Source organism: Sinocyclocheilus grahami, unplaced genomic scaffold (genome assembly GCF_001515645.1).
Source record: "Sinocyclocheilus grahami isolate Dianchi unplaced genomic scaffold, SAMN03320097.WGS_v1.1 scaffold209.1, whole genome shotgun sequence".
Classification (NCBI taxonomy): domain Eukaryota; kingdom Metazoa; phylum Chordata; class Actinopteri; order Cypriniformes; family Cyprinidae; genus Sinocyclocheilus; species Sinocyclocheilus grahami.
This window is the reverse complement of record NW_015505388.1, coordinates 1,545,787-1,568,150: the sequence shown is the minus strand read 5'-3', so window position 1 is coordinate 1,568,150 and position 22,364 is coordinate 1,545,787. Positions and strand designations below refer to the sequence as shown.

The 22,364-nt window shown below is 38.7% G+C and overlaps 1 protein-coding gene across 1 annotated transcript in view; it reads right to left on the bottom strand.

Moving 5' to 3' along the window:
• Positions 1-3,834: 3,834 nt before the first annotated feature.
• LOC107595880 (FTS and Hook-interacting protein homolog) overlaps positions 3,835-22,364 on the bottom strand; it is a 38,204-nt gene continuing 19,674 nt past the window's right edge. The window contains exons 5-19 of the mRNA XM_016286465.1: positions 19,454-19,684; positions 18,010-18,255; positions 17,720-17,887; positions 17,487-17,566; positions 16,022-16,191; positions 14,872-15,904; positions 13,611-13,860; positions 12,167-12,412; positions 11,877-12,044; positions 11,637-11,716; positions 10,172-10,341; positions 8,744-10,054; positions 8,456-8,634; positions 7,938-8,100; positions 3,835-6,743 (exon numbers count right to left, since the gene is read on the bottom strand). Coding sequence (XP_016141951.1) covers positions 6,433-6,743; positions 7,938-8,100; positions 8,456-8,634; positions 8,744-10,054; positions 10,172-10,341; positions 11,637-11,716; positions 11,877-12,044; positions 12,167-12,412; positions 13,611-13,860; positions 14,872-15,904; positions 16,022-16,191; positions 17,487-17,566; positions 17,720-17,887; positions 18,010-18,255; positions 19,454-19,684 — 4,806 coding nt within the window. The 3' untranslated portion in view covers positions 3,835-6,432. The remainder of the gene's footprint in view (positions 6,744-7,937; positions 8,101-8,455; positions 8,635-8,743; positions 10,055-10,171; positions 10,342-11,636; positions 11,717-11,876; positions 12,045-12,166; positions 12,413-13,610; positions 13,861-14,871; positions 15,905-16,021; positions 16,192-17,486; positions 17,567-17,719; positions 17,888-18,009; positions 18,256-19,453; positions 19,685-22,364) is intronic.

The window sequence follows — 22,364 nt, the reverse complement described above, 5'->3', positions numbered from 1 at the left end:
ATTACATCAAAATATCATGTTCTGGATTGTATCTTCAGAAATATTAAAACATTTAAAGAAGTAAATCAAATAAGCAAATAAACAAAATGCTTTGTAGGTGAAATTTTGAAAAAGTTGTTTCATCTTACCTTTTGTATTGCAATAGCTAAGATGTTTCTTGGAGATAACAACATAACACTCAACCCATTGTTTCAGGCTGTTGTACTGACTGAAAGTAGGAAACCTTAAACGGCTTACTTCTGGAATTTGATATGATTCGCTGTCTTGCGGAACAGTTGCTGAGCACATTTGAGAGGGCAAACAGTGAAACAAGACCAGAGAACAAACAATGCACATTTTGTTTGTCTTTTCTGACTGCCTTTGTATTACTGATGTATCAACTATATATGGAACATTGTTTATTATTGTGCTACTGATTATTTATTTGACTTTTATTAGTATTATTATTATCAGTTCTCTTGTATTACTTTGCCCATTTAAGAGTTGCAAAGAAAGTATTTATTTCCCACTGTACTGATGTGCATGTGACAAACAAAACTTTGACATTGACTGACAGATGGAAAGCTGAGAAACTCTGACAGAACTGATGAATTGAGGGAACGAAGGATTGGCTAGAGAAAGGCTACTGGAAAACAGAGAAATTGTGGCTGACAGACAAATGTGAGCAAAGGAGAGGGAGAGACAGAAAGAAGAAAGGGAGTCAAAATATTTCTTGCACAGAGGAGATTATTAGCATTTCAATTTCAGGGAGGCAGGCAGTGAACGAAGGAGGACAGCATATATGTGGGAGGCAAAAGACAGACTAAAAAGGGGGGGGGAAATGTCATCACAAAACTGAGAAGTGCACTTGCTCTCCTTTGCTCACTTGTATTTTCACTCTGCAGCCTTCTATCTCAGCTCTTCAGGCCCCTTCAGGCCCAGTGTGACATCAGGCTACACATCAGCACAACACTCCAATACTTAATTCATGATGAGGTTTAAAGCAGTTGAGTCCAAAGTGTGCATGTGTAGTGGGAGGAAGAGATACTGCAAGTAAAGAAAATTAGGTTATCATCAGAGTACATGAAGATTCATGCTGTGAATATACCGTTTGATAGAAGTGCATACCTAAGATGCATGATAAACATAATGCAGCTGCTCTTAGATTTGAAAAAAAGAATTGCACACTATAAGGGGGATAAATGGCGATATACAACAATCTAAAGAAAAAGTTTAGCAGCAATAATTCCCATTCAGGTACAATCTGAGACAGGACCTACTTTATTTAATGCTATTTTACAGCACTAGTCCTGATCGGTTCTGTTTGAGAGACAATGGTATAAAAGAGAGGAGGGACAAGGTAGAAATATAGATGCCAGTAAGACATGCCAGGCAGGAGACTATATGAAATAATGACAGTCACTCTATTAGGCAAATCATCAACGTTTTCTCTGTGTGTAGCTAAAAATAAATAAATAATAATAATAATAATAATAATAATAATAATGTGTCCAATTGTAATGGCACGAAGATGATTCAGTCTAAGAGAGTGTAGTATGATTTATAAATCTTTGAAAAAGAATACCAGTGTTGTCTAAGGTTTCCGCAGTCTGGGTGAACTTATATCTTTTGTACGCTAATTTAGAAAAAATGGAGATTAAACCATTGCATTGCAGTAGAAATGTAAATAGTCATTTGCATAATTGTAACATTGCATGCAAAGTCATCTGATATGGGTGCATGTGTTTGTGTGTTCTCCTGTGTCTTTTCTGTAGGTATCCTCTCACATTACTTCTTACATTATCTATGAGGGGCTGCTGCAGATGAACTCTGCATATTGGCTTTGTACAAGAAGGACAGTGAGCAAAAGCAATTAACTATTTTTAGTGTGCAATAAACAGTTACCAAACTAAATCTGTATCTTTACGCAAAAGCAATTAACTATAAATATCACTCCACTAAACAAAGTGCAAACTGGCAGTGCCAGATAACATTGTGATAACATTTCAAACTACTTATTTATAACCAAATAAATGTAACAAGTAATTCACAATGATATTCATTAACTGCTCTAAAAACCATTGTAAATCATTTAAAACATTGTATTTTCTTTAAAATAATTGGTAATTAGAAGAAAACAAAAACATCAGCACATTTCAAAAGCAGTAACACAAAACTAACCAGAAAAAAAACAGTATAATACTAATCAAAAAAATATTTGGTCTTTAATTATAAAAAATGCACTAAAGTTGAAAGTCTTACTTGTGGCTGACACCTGCACCTCTGTCACTGCCCTCCTCTCTCACAAGTGGTTTTCTCTCTCTCTTACTAGTTGTCCCACTGTTGCTAGGAAACGGTACAGAACTAATTCAGTTAATTACCAGTAACATTGGTGTCTAAGATTATGAGCTTCCACATTGTATTTTTCTACATTATAATTTTCTGTGATCAATTCAAACATATAGACTCCGTGCCATAATAATTTAATAGGTATACCATTTTTTTTTTTAAATAAGTTTAATTTGACTGTTTCATATATTTTATATCTTAACTTTAAAAACTATTTAATTATGAATTTATTTGCATTTAAAAATTAACAAGCACGCACTTTTAAACCTTGAACATACACATCTTGATAATGATTTCAGCGAACTATTACCGAACAGACTGATCGGACATAATAAGAAAAGAAAGTTCAGCTATTGGATAAGCAGCTCCATAAGTCACTTGTCTAATCAACAAGATGGCAATCATGTGGGAGTTTGAGGACCTTCCGCATAACACAGACACTGGCTGTAGCTATATCAAAGTGTGCTCCTCACACTGTACATGAAGTGCATTTTACTTATCAAGACATCTGATAAAGCCCAGAGACTGTAGAAGTCCATAAATGGAAGAAACTGGTTTCCTCTACAGGTGTTGTTGTAATAAAATGGCTTCATGCATGTCTATGGCACCTCAGAAGGCCAAAGATTGCAGAAATGTTTCATTCAAATCAATATGCTGATTTGGTGCTCACTAAATGTTTATTCTTATTATCAATGTTGAAAACTGTTTTTGCTGCTTAATGCTTTTGTTAAAACTGTGATACATTTTTTTCCTCAGGATTCTTTGAATACAAAGTTCAAAAGAACAGCATTTATTTGATTTATTTTTGCAATATATTCATATATAATATATTTTTAATCTGGTGGGCTATTTGGAAAGAATGTAACATGAAGATTAAAAATAATTTCATGCTGCACCTGTGTATTAAATATACTGACAAATGTTACTCTATCCATCACAAAGCATGAAAAAAAAATAATATAAAATAAATACCTGAAAACAGCCGAAGTAAATCACATCTTGTGACTGGAATTTTTGAATATCTTTACAGGGATTTTGTGGCGTGACCCAAAGCTTATGAAAGACATTAAGTCTTTGTTCCTCATCTCAGATCCTTTCTCCAGTGAAGACTTCTGTCAGAAGCAGAGTAAGAGATGATAGAAATAGGGAGGAAGAGGATCTCAATGATGAGCATAATGGCAAACTGGGTAATTTTTCTGACAAGCCAATATTTAAGGTGTCATCTAATCTGCAGCTTAAAACCAGTCTATGCACCAATCCAGACATAGTCAGTGTCATATTTTTAAAGACCTGATTCATCTAAGCCCAAGCAACAATCAGAGAAAGTACAAAGTGTGTATTCAGGAGATGTGATCATTTTGATAAATTTTATATGCTTTTTTTTAAATCATTTTTTATCATTAACGTACTTGCAAACAACCACATCTTAATCAAATGACAGAAGATCTCACCTTTATAAACTTCTGAGAAATAAAGACAAAGAAGCCAAAAGTATTCCACTAAAACATTTATAAATTAATAAAAACATTTCCTTTTAGTGTTCGTCTTTGAAGGTTTTCATCGTTGATTTAAATCCCCATTCAGTTCCACTTTCCTCCTCCATTTTATATATAGAAAAATATTTAGATAACATTCATCATTTTGCATGAGTTTCCATACAGTCCAGTAGATTATTGAATCGATACGGGATAAGTAAATTATTGAAGTGTGGGGTTCCAGATTGCAAATTTAATTTGTGTTTGTCCCCAAAAGTTTAACCATCTTTGCTTACTCAGAAACACAGAAACCAGTTTGCATAGATAACTAGCTGCAGAAGTCCTTGTCAACATCATCGTTTCACTCAAACAAATCGAGAGTGACAAAAAAAAAAGACAGAAAACCAAATACAGAAAAATCTACTTAAGAACTGTGCAATGTATATTGATCAAACAAACACTTTTCAATAACAAGCATACACAATCAATGAGCTCCTGATTTTTCAAAATGTCTAAATCATATCAAACACTTATGTATAAAAAGAAAAACATGCTTATCTGCACCACGTCAGGCATACAATTACGTCCTAAAAACGATGGGCGTTTCTTGTGCATTGGTATCTTATGACACACATCAATTGAATAGGCCTATTTGATTTCTAACTTAGAAACTGAACGGAAGTATAAAAACCGCTGTCTCCATAGAGATAACTGAACTCTAACATATATGTACCGTTTCTTCATTCAACATCTTGCTCTTTATCCTTTCCATTTCATCTTTCTCACCCACACAGACATTAGAGCATGTTTCTGGGAAAGCACAAATTATTTTTCTTGACACCAACGTGGTCTACCATTGTCCTTAAATATGGAATTTACATGCTAAACATTTCAGATTTCAACTAACAAAAGCAGAGAACCATCACACTAATGTGCCGCACAGACCTTCTGTGGATGGGTGGATAGATAAGGAGGGGAAAATGGATGGATTGACAATTCAGCAGCTAGATGTAACCAGAAAATAATAGATAACTGACTTTCAAATTGTCTGCTCTTACATCTAGAAACTGATTAAAAAAAATTATGCCCTAAATGATATTTGATCGAACAGAATTACTGAACCAACACAGATGAAACAGCAAGAACACTGCATGCAATGAAAATGAAGTAACTGAGGTAATGCGCATATGGCTTGTGCATGATAAAAGAGCTCTTGGATGGATGATTTCAGATCAGCATTGCATTGATTGCAATTTAAGATACACAAGGGGCAAAAACGATACCGTTTAAAAAAACAAAAAAAACAAACATGCGCACTTGCTGTTAAAAACACTCACAAATCTCATAAATGCACGTCCTTACTTTCATTCTGAAAATTAAAGTGTCTAAAATATTTTGGCAATAAACAAATTAAAAAGTGGCATGGTGTTTCCACTATGCACACATTACGGCTGATTTCACCCATACTACATTACACTAGTAAAATCAACTAATAAACAGGGGAAAAAACACTTTGATTCAACACTAAGATGGCTTATGAGTCACATAACTTGGCTTACTCCTTAAAGGGACAGGTAATTATTATGCAAGCTTCTCTTTGCGCATACCAGCCAAATATTTAAGACATTAGCACCTAGTTAGACGCCAAAAGGGACGCCAACATCCAGTATAGGAGGAGAGCTTTGTGGGCAGAAAAATCAGTGCCTTTCCCAAAAAAACTAAAAATACATCAAAAACTAAAGAAAAGGCCAGAAACTCATCCTACAAAATGTGCTGCTCAAACACAACACGAGAATGAAAACTAAAACTTACCATCTATGCTAAATTTGTCAGGCATTTATTGGGACGGAGGTTAGGAAAATGAACCCTCTCCACTCTTTACGGGCTCTAACATCACTCTCTAGCTGTTGGACGAAAAGATGTGTGCTAGAGATTGGCAGAACTGGAGTATTTTGTCATTTGTTGATTTTTCAGAGATGCCTCAATAAAGCGTCAAATCCTGCTATGATACGGAGGACTTATTGCCCAGCGTGTAATTGGTAAACAGCATCTGATATCTCGTCCTTTAAAAAAGGCGGGATGATTATTTCTGATCTATCTTGGTGTGATCTCACAGACCTATTTTTCTATAAAAGACAAAATAACCGTCTAACATTGCTAAAAATGTAAATGGCACTTCTGCACCCATAAAAGTTTAAAAGAACTGTGTGCAGTGAGTCTACTTTAGCTAGTCTCTGAAGTGTCTTGGAAACGTAGGGAGTGCAAGTTTACAGCCAAATTCCTCCAGCTTAAAGGATGCAAGTCTCTCTGAGTGTACAAAAATCATTATACCCATAGATATTTTATATAGACTATTTACAAGATTTAATTGCACAATTTCCTAAAGCTTAATGGATTAATGGTCCTGTACAATAAAAAAAAAAAATTACATTATGCACATGAGATTATTAACAAGAGATGACCTCTCTCTTTACCTTTATGATCAACTGATTTTTCCTGTCTCTTTGAGTGCATTATGTCCCTTGAAAAAAAGACTGTTTGTTTGAAAAATCTCAGGAATATAATAGTCTACAGCTCAGTGCCAGGAAAAGTGGATAAAGCAAGTATAGAGGAAAATTTTGGCCTGGTGTTATTCCTCAGTGCCTTGACTAGGTGGGAAGGGTAGGGCTACGGCATGCTCCTGTGCAAGAGCTGCAAGCTCTTTGAGAAACTCAGAGAAAATAACAGCACAGTAGACCGCATTTTTCACCCTTAGTGCCTCTGCCTGCTTCTCCAGGCCAGAGGCCCCCCCAGTCACACCACCCCGAAACAAAGCACTGTGCAGAGACTGCCCTCCATCTCTCACGTGGGCCAAGGCCAACTGAGCTGCATGTCGAGCTCTCGTGGGACTGTTGGTATGCCTCAGGATAAGATCGCCCAAAGATGGTTTTCGGCTTTTAACTGTGGGAAAGAAAAAGAAACAGAGAGAAGAAAAGGAAACATATTAAGTTAAGATGCCTTAAGAAGCATTTCACAAATTAGTTGAAAGTTAAGTGAAATGTCTCCATTAAATTGTCTGAATATAATGACAAAATTCACAGGGTATATGCAGAGTTTTTTTAATCAAATGTAAGACTTTTAAGAACTCTTCTGAGATCCTGCACAAATTAAATTAATATTGTGTTTAAACAGAAATACAGAAGACATGTTCTAAAACTGGTTTAAGTTCTAATATATTAATACATACAAATCAGAGGTCGATCAGTGTTGGATTTTACGGATACAATAATGTCTTTAATGTGTCTTCCTGTGACAGGGCAGCCCAGAGAGAAGTCATAAGAGCTTATGTTGAATTAAATGCCAGATACAATTTGTGTAAAAAACATTTTAAGCATAATGCAGGACTTTTAATTATAAGCAAGCCTGAAATCAAAGGGAATCGAACAACTGTTTTGCGTCTCTGTAATGTTTCATTACTGAATCAATCAGCCAAATTAACTTTCCAAATTAACTTTCTCTAATCACCACAGAATATGAAGAATATCAAAAGCTTTGGGAGTCAGCTGTCCACCTGCCAAAATACCAGCACAATATCACACTCAGCAAAACATCATTAATTATAGTTATAGACAAAATTCCAGAAAATATTGAGATATTATTTTTTGTCATTATCGCACACCCCTACCATAAAGTAAACATTGTCTTAATTCACCAAAAGTAGATCATAAGCAATTGCTTGGCATAAATGGGAGGTATTCACAGACTGTGAACTGCTCTAAAACCACGAGACTGTAGAATCCGTAATAACGCCATATTTTGAACGTGCAGCGATCACATTCAATTCAATCATGAAGTTTAATAATTCCTGTTTTCCGCTCCCAAATTTAAGATCCCTTTAAATGTTCATTAAGATTTCTGTTACACCATTTGAGATATTTAGGATTTTTTATGGCCTTATGTTCAAAGCATCCTTCAAGGTTTATTTTGTGATATGACCAGCTGTGTGAGTGTATATTATTCTTTACAAAGGCAAATATCACAAAAACATGTCACATCAAAACATCTTGCATTCAAATGGCTTCAACAAGCAGGCACATTAAACCATGATCTCTTGTTTTTGTTCCTGAGAAAGTTAATTCACTTTCATCCACCTACTTAATGAGTCTGAGCGACGAAGGTTGGGCACTCCCATGGGTGAGTCAGACCAGTCTAACTTTCCTCTTGCAACCAGAAATTGGCGAGCCTTTCTTAACATGGCAGGGAAATCCTCATGTGATGCCGCAAATGCTTCAATACGATTTTTTACTGATCCCAGCACCTGAAGAGTAGAAAGAGAAAGGAGTCAAAGTAAAAATCAATATCTTTAAAAAAATATTTTTGATGCAATGCATTTATTGATTTAAGTTTCAGTCAAATCAAATTTTAAATTAATCGCTTCCTCAAACTTCACCCCTAGAACATTAAACAGCTTAAATTTGTTTAACCATAAAAGCTCAAAAAAGTGCCAGAGACACTTAAGTCAAAAATAAATCACAAGCAGTATTTGTGTAGTCAAAATAAATTTTGACTTCATATTTTTGAACAGAAAATGTACAAACCAATAAAAAGAGCAACTGAGAATGATTCAGTCTTTGCATATTCAGGATTTATTATATTTCTTCTCAATGAATTACCTGTATGAGTGATTTAACGCTGGGCTGAAACACCATGTTGGCGTTGAGGAGGAAAGAGCGAAGGAGAGGCTGAGGGTAACAGGCCAGCTGGAACACAACACCCGTCAGCAAAATGTTCACATATAAGGAGTTCTGCATCATACTCTCCAGTTTACTGAACAGGACTGTTATAAATGGACCTACACAGAGGGAGAAGCGGAACCAGTGACTTATGGTTAGCACTTGCTGAACTTGCACAAGTAACATAAGCACTCAAATCTTTAATTTGGTCATCTCTACAACGAGAACCTGTGTATGGTTGAGCAAGAGGTGGTCCAAGGAGTCGTGCGGGGCTAAATACCCCAGTGGCAGAGCTGTCAGGCTTCGTTTCACTGGAGCGCTGCTCAGTCTCCACTGGAAGACAGTCCTCATCCATCAGGCTGGGAGCAGGAGCAGTGCGAGATTCCCGAGAGGACTCCTCCGAGCTGCGTGAGAGAACCCTCCTCTCTCTAACACGTTCCTCCAGCTCCCTCAGCTCCTGGTGAAAAGCCTCTATGCTGATTCCCTGGCATTTCGAGTCTCCAGACAATGGCTCCAACGGCACCCGCTCCAGCAACTCCTCAATCAGACGCTCAACGGACTCCGGACCCCTGCTGTCACGGGGAACTGTGGAAGTCTCGGTCAAGGCAGGAACAGGAGATAATCTCTGGCGCTCAATTTGTAGACACTCTTGGGTTGAAGAGGGCACGGAGGTTTGATGTTGCAGATGGGGCTTCACCTGCACCTGAGATGATTTCATTGCCGATCCTACATGGAAATTATTGTAGTCAACTGGGCCCATACCCATCGACCCGTTCATGCCTGACTCCACCACACTGTTATTTACATCAGAGTCCCTTTTCACTTTCTTAACCTCCATTCTCTCATCCACACTGTCTGTGAGCTCCACCTGCCCCATCCCATTATAGAGCGATGGATGAGGTGCTGAATGAGAGTGTTGGGATACGGTTTCTACAGCACCGGTTATTTCTGTAGAGACTGATGCAGAAGATGAAGACTGCAGAGGTATAGAGCTGGGAAGAAGGCTGCGTTTCTTACTGCGGGGTGTGAGACTGATACAGTTCTTGCTGATGGTAACATCCCACTCTCCACTATCTCGATCTGAACTGCTCCACTCTGCACGTGCTGCAGCCACGACTGCTGCCCTCTGCTGAGGGGGGTCCATTATGGAGAAATGCTCTTGTACAATATTGAGGGAGGGGTTGGATGTAGGAGGGGGAGGTGGAGGAGGAGCAGAGTTTGGAGAGGGATTTTCTCCATCGTAAGGGGCTGACCAGTCTCGACAGGCCCAGGAGCAGAGCTCAATACCCTTGCGAGCATCACGCAGATACTCCAGGTAGCCAGTCTCTCCTTCTGAAGTGTCTGGGAGTTGGTGCATTGGGCTGTCAGGAGACAGAGGGGAGGAAACACTACCACGAGGAGAAGAGGGAGCGTTCTCCGAGCCAGACGGGGGGGGGTTGGCTTGGCCTCCTGAGCTTTGCTGTCGAATAAAGAGAGCGAGGCGGGAAGGAGTGCTGGGTCTGGGGTGAACTGGTGACTCTGAAGTTGGACTACCTAACACTATTGGGAAAAAAAGAGAGAAAATTTATTTTGTAGGCATGAACAGCAGCAAAGTTTTTTCAGCACAGTCAAAAAGCACACCTGTTATGTCCATAAATGTGCCTGACACAGGCTTACCCTTTCCCCAAAAGGCAGGCTCATCATCCCGCTCACTAGAGGGTGCTGGAGTGATTCGGCAGCATTCTGGTATGAGGGAAAGGAACTTATCAGCTGATTTGCCATAGAGGTCTGTTTCTCTGACTGCCCTTCGCTGACTCAGCATAACATGTGTGCATGGCAACAGATACCTGGAGACAAACATTAAATTTAAAAAAAAAAAATTTTTTTACACACAAATAATTATTATTTTAGTATCTTTCCCCAAGTATGTGCAATTTCAAATGTTTAATAAAACCCCTAATAATAATCCTGTTACATATGACACACTTATATATGATCTATACTACCATTGGTAACAAAAAAAGAAAAAATGTTTGATAAAAACTGTTTAAGTTTTTGTAAGGAGTCTCTTATGCACACAGTAAAAACAGTAATAAAATTGTGAAAAAATGATTAAAATTTTTTTTTTTAAATGTCATTTCTTCCTGTGATGCCAAGGCTGAATTTTCAGCAGCCATTAATCCAGTCTTCAGTGTCAATGTTGAAATGATAATATCAACATTGCTTATGATTTCAACATAGTATCAACATCACTTAATATTTTTGTGGCAACTATGATAACAATTTATTTACAATTATTTAAACAGTTACAGTTAATTTAAGTTTATTGCCACATCAGCTTCATAGGCCATTTCATGGCAAAGATTATACATTAAAAATATAGTAGAACACAAAATACAAATACAATAAACAAATAAATTAATAAAAACAATTATAAAACAAAGTATTACACATACATTTCTATAAAAGATATTTTAAATTTACTTTTGAATGAAATTGTTAAAGTTTTTATGGGTCCATCTTATAAAACAAGTCCTTAAGAGTTTGTCCTGATAATAACCTTTGTCTCATGACATTAAATATTGGACAGAACAAAAGCACGTTTCACTGTCAAGTGAGTCCTGCAATATTGACATTTTGGTGCTTCTTTGGTGCTTAATCTAGTATGTCCAATACGACATTTTGTATACACAACTTGGTCATGCCTGGATTTAAAAGAATAAATATATATTGTTCCTACTGCAGAATTTATTTCAAAAACTTTGTTATGTTGACATTCTTCCCATTCTGCTTGCCATTTCTCCAATATGTATCTGTTGATTACTGGCTTCACATCAGAAGGCGGGATTTGGCGTTCATTTACATTTTCTGTAAGAGCCTGTTTTGCAGCTATATCTAAAATTATTTGAAATAGAAATCATTTGTAACATTATGTCTTTACTGTCACTTTTGATCAAATGCATCCTTGCAGAATAAAAGTATTTAATTTATTTTTTTTAAATCGTACTGACCCCAAACCTTTGAATGGTAGTTTATGTAATGCATTGCAATTTGCAAAATGCATTGTCCAAATCTAGCCAAAGCATATTTTGTAGGCTTTCGTGATTGCTAATTGAGTCACACACCCAAGCACACAAAATACCTGAGAACAAGCTGGAGCATGAGGTCTTCACAGTTGAGACTGAGCAATGTCTTGAACAGACTCAGAGAGACCATGCACAGCTTCAAAGAGAAGGAAAGGAAAAAAACAAAAAAACTTTAGTCCCATTACTCCACATTCCCAGGAATACACTGCATCTTTAATGCTCAGCCTACAGCACTGACAAAAGAATGTGTTTTCTATCTATACATGCACCCCAGGTACAGTGTGTGCCAGACTAACCCGTGAATTGCTGCTGATGCGTGTGAGTAGTGTATCAAGGATGGTGTCGTTGTCATGGCGATGCAACAGAATGAAGCGCAGGAAGGTCTTAAGGAGGGAAGTTTCTGTGATACTGCGTAAAAACAAGTCCAGATATGCCGTACTTGCTATCATCTCATCCACTGATGACTGACAGAGGAACCATTAAAGAGAAACAGAAAGAGAGAGCGAAGAAATCAAAATAAGAAAATAAATACCATTCAAAACATTGTTTATGGATCACATCTTCAGCCCATTTCAGTGTGGTTCACCTTGTGCAGAGCAGGGCCCATGACTGGAACCAGGAAGCCGTTGTGGAGGTAGTCCAGGAGTTGGCAGCGCACAAGGGGGTGTGCCACCTGTACTACAGCGTTGCAGAATTCAAGACTGTTCATGAACAGCACTAGAGAGGAAACGGCCATCCAATCCTCCCTCCGGAGGGCGTGCCAGTCATCGCCCCGTACCTCAATCTTCCGTGGCAGGGATGAGTACAGTGCACTCAGCCCTGTCGCTAGCACCTGGGAAACAGAAAAATAGGTGACAACATTATTTCATAAAGTTCACCAAGCAATCCCTGCATTTTAAACATAGGCATCACTCTAAAACCTGACTGGATGTAAAAACATTTACTATATGCACATCTGAAAACACAAAGCAAACAAAGCCTATAAATTTGACACGTTGCAACAAATCTATTTGACTAATGAACTGTATTACTTACCGCTGCTCCACCCTGTGTGATAACACACTATGGTGAAATCACTGTAACACACAGGATCTTTCTTTTTTTTTTTTTATTCCAAGCACAGATCTTAGCAAGGAATAATGATAGGGTCACTTCAGAAAAAATTCTTCAATTTTATTTCTAAAAAAGGTCCATTGTCAATAGTGCAGCAAATGTATGAAGTACAGCTCACACAGAAGCTGCTTTCAAACCAAGCAGCTTTCTGTTGGCTAACATGCTGAATCCACATGACCCCAATGCAAATTTCCCAACCATATTGATTCCTATTGAAATGACTGGATTGTCAAACATGAATATTCCTGAATAACAGTAAATGTGACCACACCTTAATGCAAGTATGTTTAAGAACATCATTCATGTCAGGGATTTTATATGTGGAACTTCGCCACAAAACAGGCCACCAAAGAAACTGTCAGCTAGACCTATGCATCTCTAGCATAAAAATAGATGTGACACAAAGTGGAAAAAATAAAGTTAGAGAGGAAAATGTTGAGAGACTGAGGCACTGCAGCAGCATGGAGTCCTAGATGAGACCTCCAGTCGTATGTGTTAAGTGGGTCAGATGGAGGCTCATATATTATTCTCAAGAGAAAAGTCCAAAACTGTAGCACCACTGCAGATGACAAATGTCCTTTTCATGCCACAGTAGCCAATAGAATGCAACTCAGAGAAAACACTACAGGACTTTATATCTCCACTGAAACAGTTCCAAGAGACACTCAAAAAATGAACAAGCGACATTTAAATTGCATGGCACAGACAAACAAAACAAAAAAGCACATAACATGAACAGAAAGGATATTCATAAAGACATGCTAACAGTGAGGAAAGAACATGAGGAACATATGTTGAAGTCTGAATCTTTTTTCTTCTCCATCCATCTAATCAACATCTGAGATACAAGTACATTTTCAAAAGCAAGATCAGAAACATGATCAGGTAAGCACACACAACACCACACTCATGCTTACTGGGCAGAAGTAGGAGTTCTCTGCGATGTGACGCGCAACAGCGTGGTTGCTGGCAGAGGTTGCCATGACGAGCAGCAGTGCGTCACGGGCCTGCTGCCCCAGAGAGCCATCTCGATGAATAAATGGCACCAACAGGGAGAAGATCAGCAGGTTAGTGGGACCCTGCTGTACCAGTCCACACCTAAATATCAACTCCAAAACGGCAGTTTCCTTTGCCATACACACACATACCTGACAGAAACAAACATTATTTAGTTACAAATTAGGAAAAAACACATTAATATTTAATTCCGCACAAAATCATTGTACATTACAGCAATGTTTCCTCAAAGCTGCGCACGTGCACGGCCGCACACTTCCTATGTTGCGACCGCGCAGAAGAACAATGTGCCACGCATAGGACACACGCAAATATCTGAGTTGGGAAAGCCATTTGATTGAATTCTAGTAAATGCAAAATAATTGCAATGCTCGTGCAAACCGCTATAGAGTTGGTGTCGCTATAGAACCGGTGAATGTGGTTTACAGGTTTCATAGAAAGAGAATGATGTGCGCCAAAAGAGTCACTATAGAAATCAGAAACTTTTAACGGTTGCGGACGAAATAGCTCAACATGAGAGCCAACGCAAATGTAATGACATGTGAAATAAAACGTCATCATGTTTTAAAGATAAGTGGCTTGATTAAGTGGTGGAAATAGCGGATGATGGGCACAGAACGGCAACAAAACTCCAAGATATTTACAGTCACACACAGGTGTAGTAGTGTGCAAACTCTACTACTCTAAACTCTACTTAGATAACTGTATAAGAATATACGTTCCCATTTTTAAAAAATATTTAGCTCACAGATCTCAGTTTAAATGCTTCAGTTTGTTTTTATATTATTACATTATAAACCTAATAAATAATTGACCTCAAAAAGGGAATTCATGAGCAATATCTGCTTCTTTTTTCACATTATATTACATTAAATGTGCATTATTTAGTTACACCAAGTGACAAATCAAATATAAATATCACATTAAAATGGAAAGTTACACACTTTTTTGTGTGTGCACTGTACAGGTCTGGTATAAAGAATGTTTTTGCTCAAGTGGCTGAAATGTCCTCCCAATAGGTTGTTTGCACATGACGTCATTGCTGTGGCGCGAAATGCAGCTGGAGGGCAGGAAGTGTTTTTTTTCTATATAGGAATCGCTAGCAGAAACTCAAAATGCATTTGTTTTGTGTTGTTTATGGATGCTCAAGAGTCTCCAGACAATGGCTCCAACGGCACCCGCTCCAGCAACTCCTCAATCAGACGCTCAACGGACTCCGGACCCCTGCTGTCACGGGGAACTGTGGAAGTCTCGGTCAAGGCAGGAACAGGAGATAATCTCTGGCGCTCAATTTGTAGACACTCTTGGGTTGAAGAGGGCACGGAGGTTTGATGTTGCAGATGGGGCTTCACCTGCACCTGAGATGATTTCATTGCCGATCCTACATGGAAATTATTGTAGTCAACTGGGCCCATACCCATCGACCCGTTCATGCCTGACTCCACCACACTGTTATTTACATCAGAGTCCCTTTTCACTTTCTTAACCTCCATTCTCTCATCCACACTGTCTGTGAGCTCCACCTGCCCCATCCCATTATAGAGCGATGGATGAGGTGCTGAATGAGAGTGTTGGGATACGGTTTCTACAGCACCGGTTATTTCTGTAGAGACTGATGCAGAAGATGAAGACTGCAGAGGTATAGAGCTGGGAAGAAGGCTGCGTTTCTTACTGCGGGGTGTGAGACTGATACAGTTCTTGCTGATGGTAACATCCCACTCTCCACTATCTCGATCTGAACTGCTCCACTCTGCACGTGCTGCAGCCACGACTGCTGCCCTCTGCTGAGGGGGGTCCATTATGGAGAAATGCTCTTGTACAATATTGAGGGAGGGGTTGGATGTAGGAGGGGGAGGTGGAGGAGGAGCAGAGTTTGGAGAGGGATTTTCTCCATCGTAAGGGGCTGACCAGTCTCGACAGGCCCAGGAGCAGAGCTCAATACCCTTGCGAGCATCACGCAGATACTCCAGGTAGCCAGTCTCTCCTTCTGAAGTGTCTGGGAGTTGGTGCATTGGGCTGTCAGGAGACAGAGGGGAGGAAACACTACCACGAGGAGAAGAGGGAGCGTTCTCCGAGCCAGACGGGGGGGGGTTGGCTTGGCCTCCTGAGCTTTGCTGTCGAATAAAGAGAGCGAGGCGGGAAGGAGTGCTGGGTCTGGGGTGAACTGGTGACTCTGAAGTTGGACTACCTAACACTATTGGGAAAAAAAGAGAGAAAATTTATTTTGTAGGCATGAACAGCAGCAAAGTTTTTTCAGCACAGTCAAAAAGCACACCTGTTATGTCCATAAATGTGCCTGACACAGGCTTACCCTTTCCCCAAAAGGCAGGCTCATCATCCCGCTCACTAGAGGGTGCTGGAGTGATTCGGCAGCATTCTGGTATGAGGGAAAGGAACTTATCAGCTGATTTGCCATAGAGGTCTGTTTCTCTGACTGCCCTTCGCTGACTCAGCATAACATGTGTGCATGGCAACAGATACCTGGAGACAAACATTAAATTTAAAAAAAAAAAATTTTTTTACACACAAATAATTATTATTTTAGTATCTTTCCCCAAGTATGTGCAATTTCAAATGTTTAATAAAACCCCTAATAATAATCCTGTTACATATGACACACTTATATATGATCTATACTACCATTGGTAACAAAAAAAGAAAAAATGTTTGATAAAAACTGTTTAAGTTTTTGTAAGGAGTCTCTTATGCACACAGTAAAAACAGTAATAAAATTGTGAAAAAATGATTAAAATTTTTTTTTTTAAATGTCATTTCTTCCTGTGATGCCAAGGCTGAATTTTCAGCAGCCATTAATCCAGTCTTCAGTGTCAATGTTGAAATGATAATATCAACATTGCTTATGATTTCAACATAGTATCAACATCACTTAATATTTTTGTGGCAACTATGATAACAATTTATTTACAATTATTTAAACAGTTACAGTTAATTTAAGTTTATTGCCACATCAGCTTCATAGGCCATTTCATGGCAAAGATTATACATTAAAAATATAGTAGAACACAAAATACAAATACAATAAACAAATAAATTAATAAAAACAATTATAAAACAAAGTATTACACATACATTTCTATAAAAGATATTTTAAATTTACTTTTGAATGAAATTGTTAAAGTTTTTATGGGTCCATCTTATAAAACAAGTCCTTAAGAGTTTGTCCTGATAATAACCTTTGTCTCATGACATTAAATATTGGACAGAACAAAAGCACGTTTCACTGTCAAGTGAGTCCTGCAATATTGACATTTTGGTGCTTCTTTGGTGCTTAATCTAGTATGTCCAATACGACATTTTGTATACACAACTTGGTCATGCCTGGATTTAAAAGAATAAATATATATTGTTCCTACTGCAGAATTTATTTCAAAAACTTTGTTATGTTGACATTCTTCCCATTCTGCTTGCCATTTCTCCAATATGTATCTGTTGATTACTGGCTTCACATCAGAAGGCGGGATTTGGCGTTCATTTACATTTTCTGTAAGAGCCTGTTTTGCAGCTATATCTAAAATTATTTGAAATAGAAATCATTTGTAACATTATGTCTTTACTGTCACTTTTGATCAAATGCATCCTTGCAGAATAAAAGTATTTAATTTATTTTTTTTAAATCGTACTGACCCCAAACCTTTGAATGGTAGTTTATGTAATGCATTGCAATTTGCAAAATGCATTGTCCAAATCTAGCCAAAGCATATTTTGTAGGCTTTCGTGATTGCTAATTGAGTCACACACCCAAGCACACAAAATACCTGAGAACAAGCTGGAGCATGAGGTCTTCACAGTTGAGACTGAGCAATGTCTTGAACAGACTCAGAGAGACCATGCACAGCTTCAAAGAGAGGGAAAGAAAAAACAATGCAACTTTAGTCACGCCACATTCCCAGGAATATACTGCTTCTTCAATGCTAAGTCTACAGCACTGACAAAACAGTGTCTTTTCTATCTATACATGCACCCTAGCTGTAGCATGTGCCAAACTAACCCGTGAATTGCTGCTGATGCGTGTGAGTAGTGTATCAAGGATGGTGTCGTTGTCATGGCGATGCAACAGAATGAAGCGCAGGAAGGTCTTAAGGAGGGAAGTTTCTGTGATACTGCGTAAAAACAAGTCCAGATATGCCGTACTTGCTATCATCTCATCCACTGATGACTGACAGAGGAACCATTAAAGAGAAACAGAAAGAGAGAGCGAAGAAATCAAAATAAGAAAATAAATACCATTCAAAACATTGTTTATGGATCACATCTTCAGCCCATTTCAGTGTGGTTCACCTTGTGCAGAGCAGGGCCCATGACTGGAACCAGGAAGCCGTTGTGGAGGTAGTCCAGGAGTTGGCAGCGCACAAGGGGGTGTGCCACCTGTACTACAGCGTTGCAGAATTCAAGACTGTTCATGAACAGCACTAGAGAGGAAACGGCCATCCAATCCTCCCTCCGGAGGGCGTGCCAGTCATCGCCCCGTACCTCAATCTTCCGTGGCAGGGATGAGTACAGTGCACTCAGCCCTGTCGCTAGCACCTGGGAAACAGAAAAATAGGTGACAACATTATTTCATAAAGTTCACCAAGCAATCCCTGCATTTTAAACATAGGCATCACTCTAAAACCTGACTGGATGTAAAAACATTTACTATATGCACATCTGAAAACACAAAGCAAACAAAGCCTATAAATTTGACACGTTGCAACAAATCTATTTGACTAATGAACTGTATTACTTACCGCTGCTCCACCCTGTGTGATAACACACTATGGTGAAATCACTGTAACACACAGGATCTTTCTTTTTTTTTTTTTATTCCAAGCACAGATCTTAGCAAGGAATAATGATAGGGTCACTTCAGAAAAAATTCTTCAATTTTATTTCTAAAAAAGGTCCATTGTCAATAGTGCAGCAAATGTATGAAGTACAGCTCACACAGAAGCTGCTTTCAAACCAAGCAGCTTTCTGTTGGCTAACATGCTGAATCCACATGACCCCAATGCAAATTTCCCAACCATATTGATTCCTATTGAAATGACTGGATTGTCAAACATGAATATTCCTGAATAACAGTAAATGTGACCACACCTTAATGCAAGTATGTTTAAGAACATCATTCATGTCAGGGATTTTATATGTGGAACTTCGCCACAAAACAGGCCACCAAAGAAACTGTCAGCTAGACCTATGCATCTCTAGCATAAAAATAGATGTGACACAAAGTGGAAAAAATAAAGTTAGAGAGGAAAATGTTGAGAGACTGAGGCACTGCAGCAGCATGGAGTCCTAGATGAGACCTCCAGTCGTATGTGTTAAGTGGGTCAGATGGAGGCTCATATATTATTCTCAAGAGAAAAGTCCAAAACTGTAGCACCACTGCAGATGACAAATGTCCTTTTCATGCCACAGTAGCCAATAGAATGCAACTCAGAGAAAACACTACAGGACTTTATATCTCCACTGAAACAGTTCCAAGAGACACTCAAAAAATGAACAAGCGACATTTAAATTGCATGGCACAGACAAACAAAACAAAAAAGCACATAACATGAACAGAAAGGATATTCATAAAGACATGCTAACAGTGAGGAAAGAACATGAGGAACATATGTTGAAGTCTGAATCTTTTTTCTTCTCCATCCATCTAATCAACATCTGAGATACAAGTACATTTTCAAAAGCAAGATCAGAAACATGATCAGGTAAGCACACACAACACCACACTCATGCTTACTGGGCAGAAGTAGGAGTTCTCTGCGATGTGACGCGCAACAGCGTGGTTGCTGGCAGAGGTTGCCATGACGAGCAGCAGTGCGTCACGGGCCTGCTGCCCCAGAGAGCCATCTCGATGAATAAATGGCACCAACAGGGAGAAGATCAGCAGGTTAGTGGGACCCTGCTGTACCAGTCCACACCTAAATATCAACTCCAAAACGGCAGTTTCCTTTGCCATACACACACATACCTGACAGAAACAAACATTATTTAGTTACAAATTAGGAAAAAACACATTAATATTTAATTCCGCACAAAATCATTGTACATTACAGCAATGTTTCCTCAAAGCTGCGCACGTGCACGGCCGCACACTTCCTATGTTGCGACCGCGCAGAAGAACAATGTGCCACGCATAGGACACACGCAAATATCTGAGTTGGGAAAGCCATTTGATTGAATTCTAGTAAATGCAAAATAATTGCAATGCTCGTGCAAACCGCTATAGAGTTGGTGTCGCTATAGAACCGGTGAATGTGGTTTACAGGTTTCATAGAAAGAGAATGATGTGCGCCAAAAGAGTCACTATAGAAATCAGAAACTTTTAACGGTTGCGGACGAAATAGCTCAACATGAGAGCCAACGCAAATGTAATGACATGTGAAATAAAACGTCATCATGTTTTAAAGATAAGTGGCTTGATTAAGTGGTGGAAATAGCGGATGATGGGCACAGAACGGCAACAAAACTCCAAGATATTTACAGTCACACACAGGTGTAGTAGTGTGCAAACTCTACTACTCTAAACTCTACTTAGATAACTGTATAAGAATATACGTTCCCATTTTTAAAAAATATTTAGCTCACAGATCTCAGTTTAAATGCTTCAGTTTGTTTTTATATTATTACATTATAAACCTAATAAATAATTGACCTCAAAAAGGGAATTCATGAGCAATATCTGCTTCTTTTTTCACATTATATTACATTAAATGTGCATTATTTAGTTACACCAAGTGACAAATCAAATATAAATATCACATTAAAATGGAAAGTTACACACTTTTTTGTGTGTGCACTGTACAGGTCTGGTATAAAGAATGTTTTTGCTCAAGTGGCTGAAATGTCCTCCCAATAGGTTGTTTGCACATGACGTCATTGCTGTGGCGCGAAATGCAGCTGGAGGGCAGGAAGTGTTTTTTTTCTATATAGGAATCGCTAGCAGAAACTCAAAATGCATTTGTTTTGTGTTGTTTATGGATGCTCAAATTGGTCAAACCGAGAAACCACAAGGAGCTTTTGTCGTGTACGAAAATGTTGTTGTTCATAAGGGGGGAAAAGGCAAGAAATTGACTGAAAAATGCAAGAAAAAGTGGCTTGTAAACCTGCGTCTGCGGTCGGGAGGAGCCGAGTCAGATAATGCTCGTGTGTGCAAATGGTTTATATAAGATATAATAATATTTTAAGATATTAATTAAGTATTATATAAATAGATACAGGGGTGCCAACTCTTACACATTCAGCATGAAACAGAATTTACTCTATGCTAAACGCCACACGTAGACACAATGTAAATAAGATATTATATGTGCAGTTTAGAGAGCTTCATTGATTATATTGGAACATTGTGAGTAGGGCTGTCAAAATGGCTGAAAAACTAATTTCGAATTTTATTCGAATTTAAAATGCATAATTTCAGTTATGGTGAAGAATAGCTTTTGGCTTCTCTTCTGAGGCCACAAGAGAGCGCATTGAGCAAAATATTACTAATGCACGTTTATTCAAAGCATAAGATAAGGACTATCTGTGAAAAAAGTGCATAGTGTTTAAAATAATGTTTATAAACCAGTTATAATTAAGTTGCTTAAACAACTATAAACAAAACAGCATCATGTATGTATGCATAGTTTAATACAAAGAGCGGATAGCCAATCACACGGAGTACATTTTTCATTTAAAGGGGTCATATGATGCGATTTAAATTTTTCCTTTCTCTTTGGAGTGTTACAAGCTCTTGGTGCATAAAGATCTGTAAAGTTGCAAAGACTAAAGTCTCAAATCCAAAGAGGTATTCTTTATAAAAGTTAAGAGTCAACCACGCTTACCTAAAACGGCTCTTTCTAACATGCCCCCACGTCTACGTCGCGATGTGGGAAGATTTGCATAACACCACCCAAATGTTCACGCAAAGAAAGAAGGCGTAACTTTTATTCTCGCTGTTGCCTCCGCCGCCATGTCGTGAAGGCGCTGTGTGTTTCATTGTGAAAGCGAAACTACTTTGTTTGGCCTTTCAAAGAGGACGATATCCGCTTCGTCATGCCTAGAGTTGATCCGTGCTGGTCGCTGAGGAAATACATCAACTTCGCGCTGTGGATCGCCGGATCGGCTTTCACCGTGGACGAAGCAGAGTCCAGCCACGGGGTCGTTACATGTGGTTGCCGCAAGTCCGCAGGCCGCGCCATTCTCAAGCCCGCCGGCCGTTCCTCAATCTAGCACACCAGCCGCCACTCACTCTAGCCCTACCGGCCTCCGCTAACTCTAGCCCGCCGTGTGTGACGCTGTGTTTCGTTGTGAAAGCGAAACTACTTTGTTTGGCCTTCCAAAAGAGGACACAACTAGAAATCAGCGGTTAAGTTGTATTTACAACACTGTTCCAGAACAGTTGAACCCAAATATTCAGATGTGTGCAGCGCATTTTATGGAGGACTATTTCCTGATCCGGGTAGAGTAGACTACAATGCCGGCTGTTCTGACTCACAGACTGTAAGTATGTTTTCATATTTAAAGGATTTGCCACTGATGATTCAAACGCGAGTTTTGAGCAGTGTAGAGTAGCGCTTGCTGTTTGTCATTTCTCCGATCACAAATGCAGACATGGTTTTATGCATTGCGTAAAAATACAGTATAAGTCATTATAATCAGTAATTATG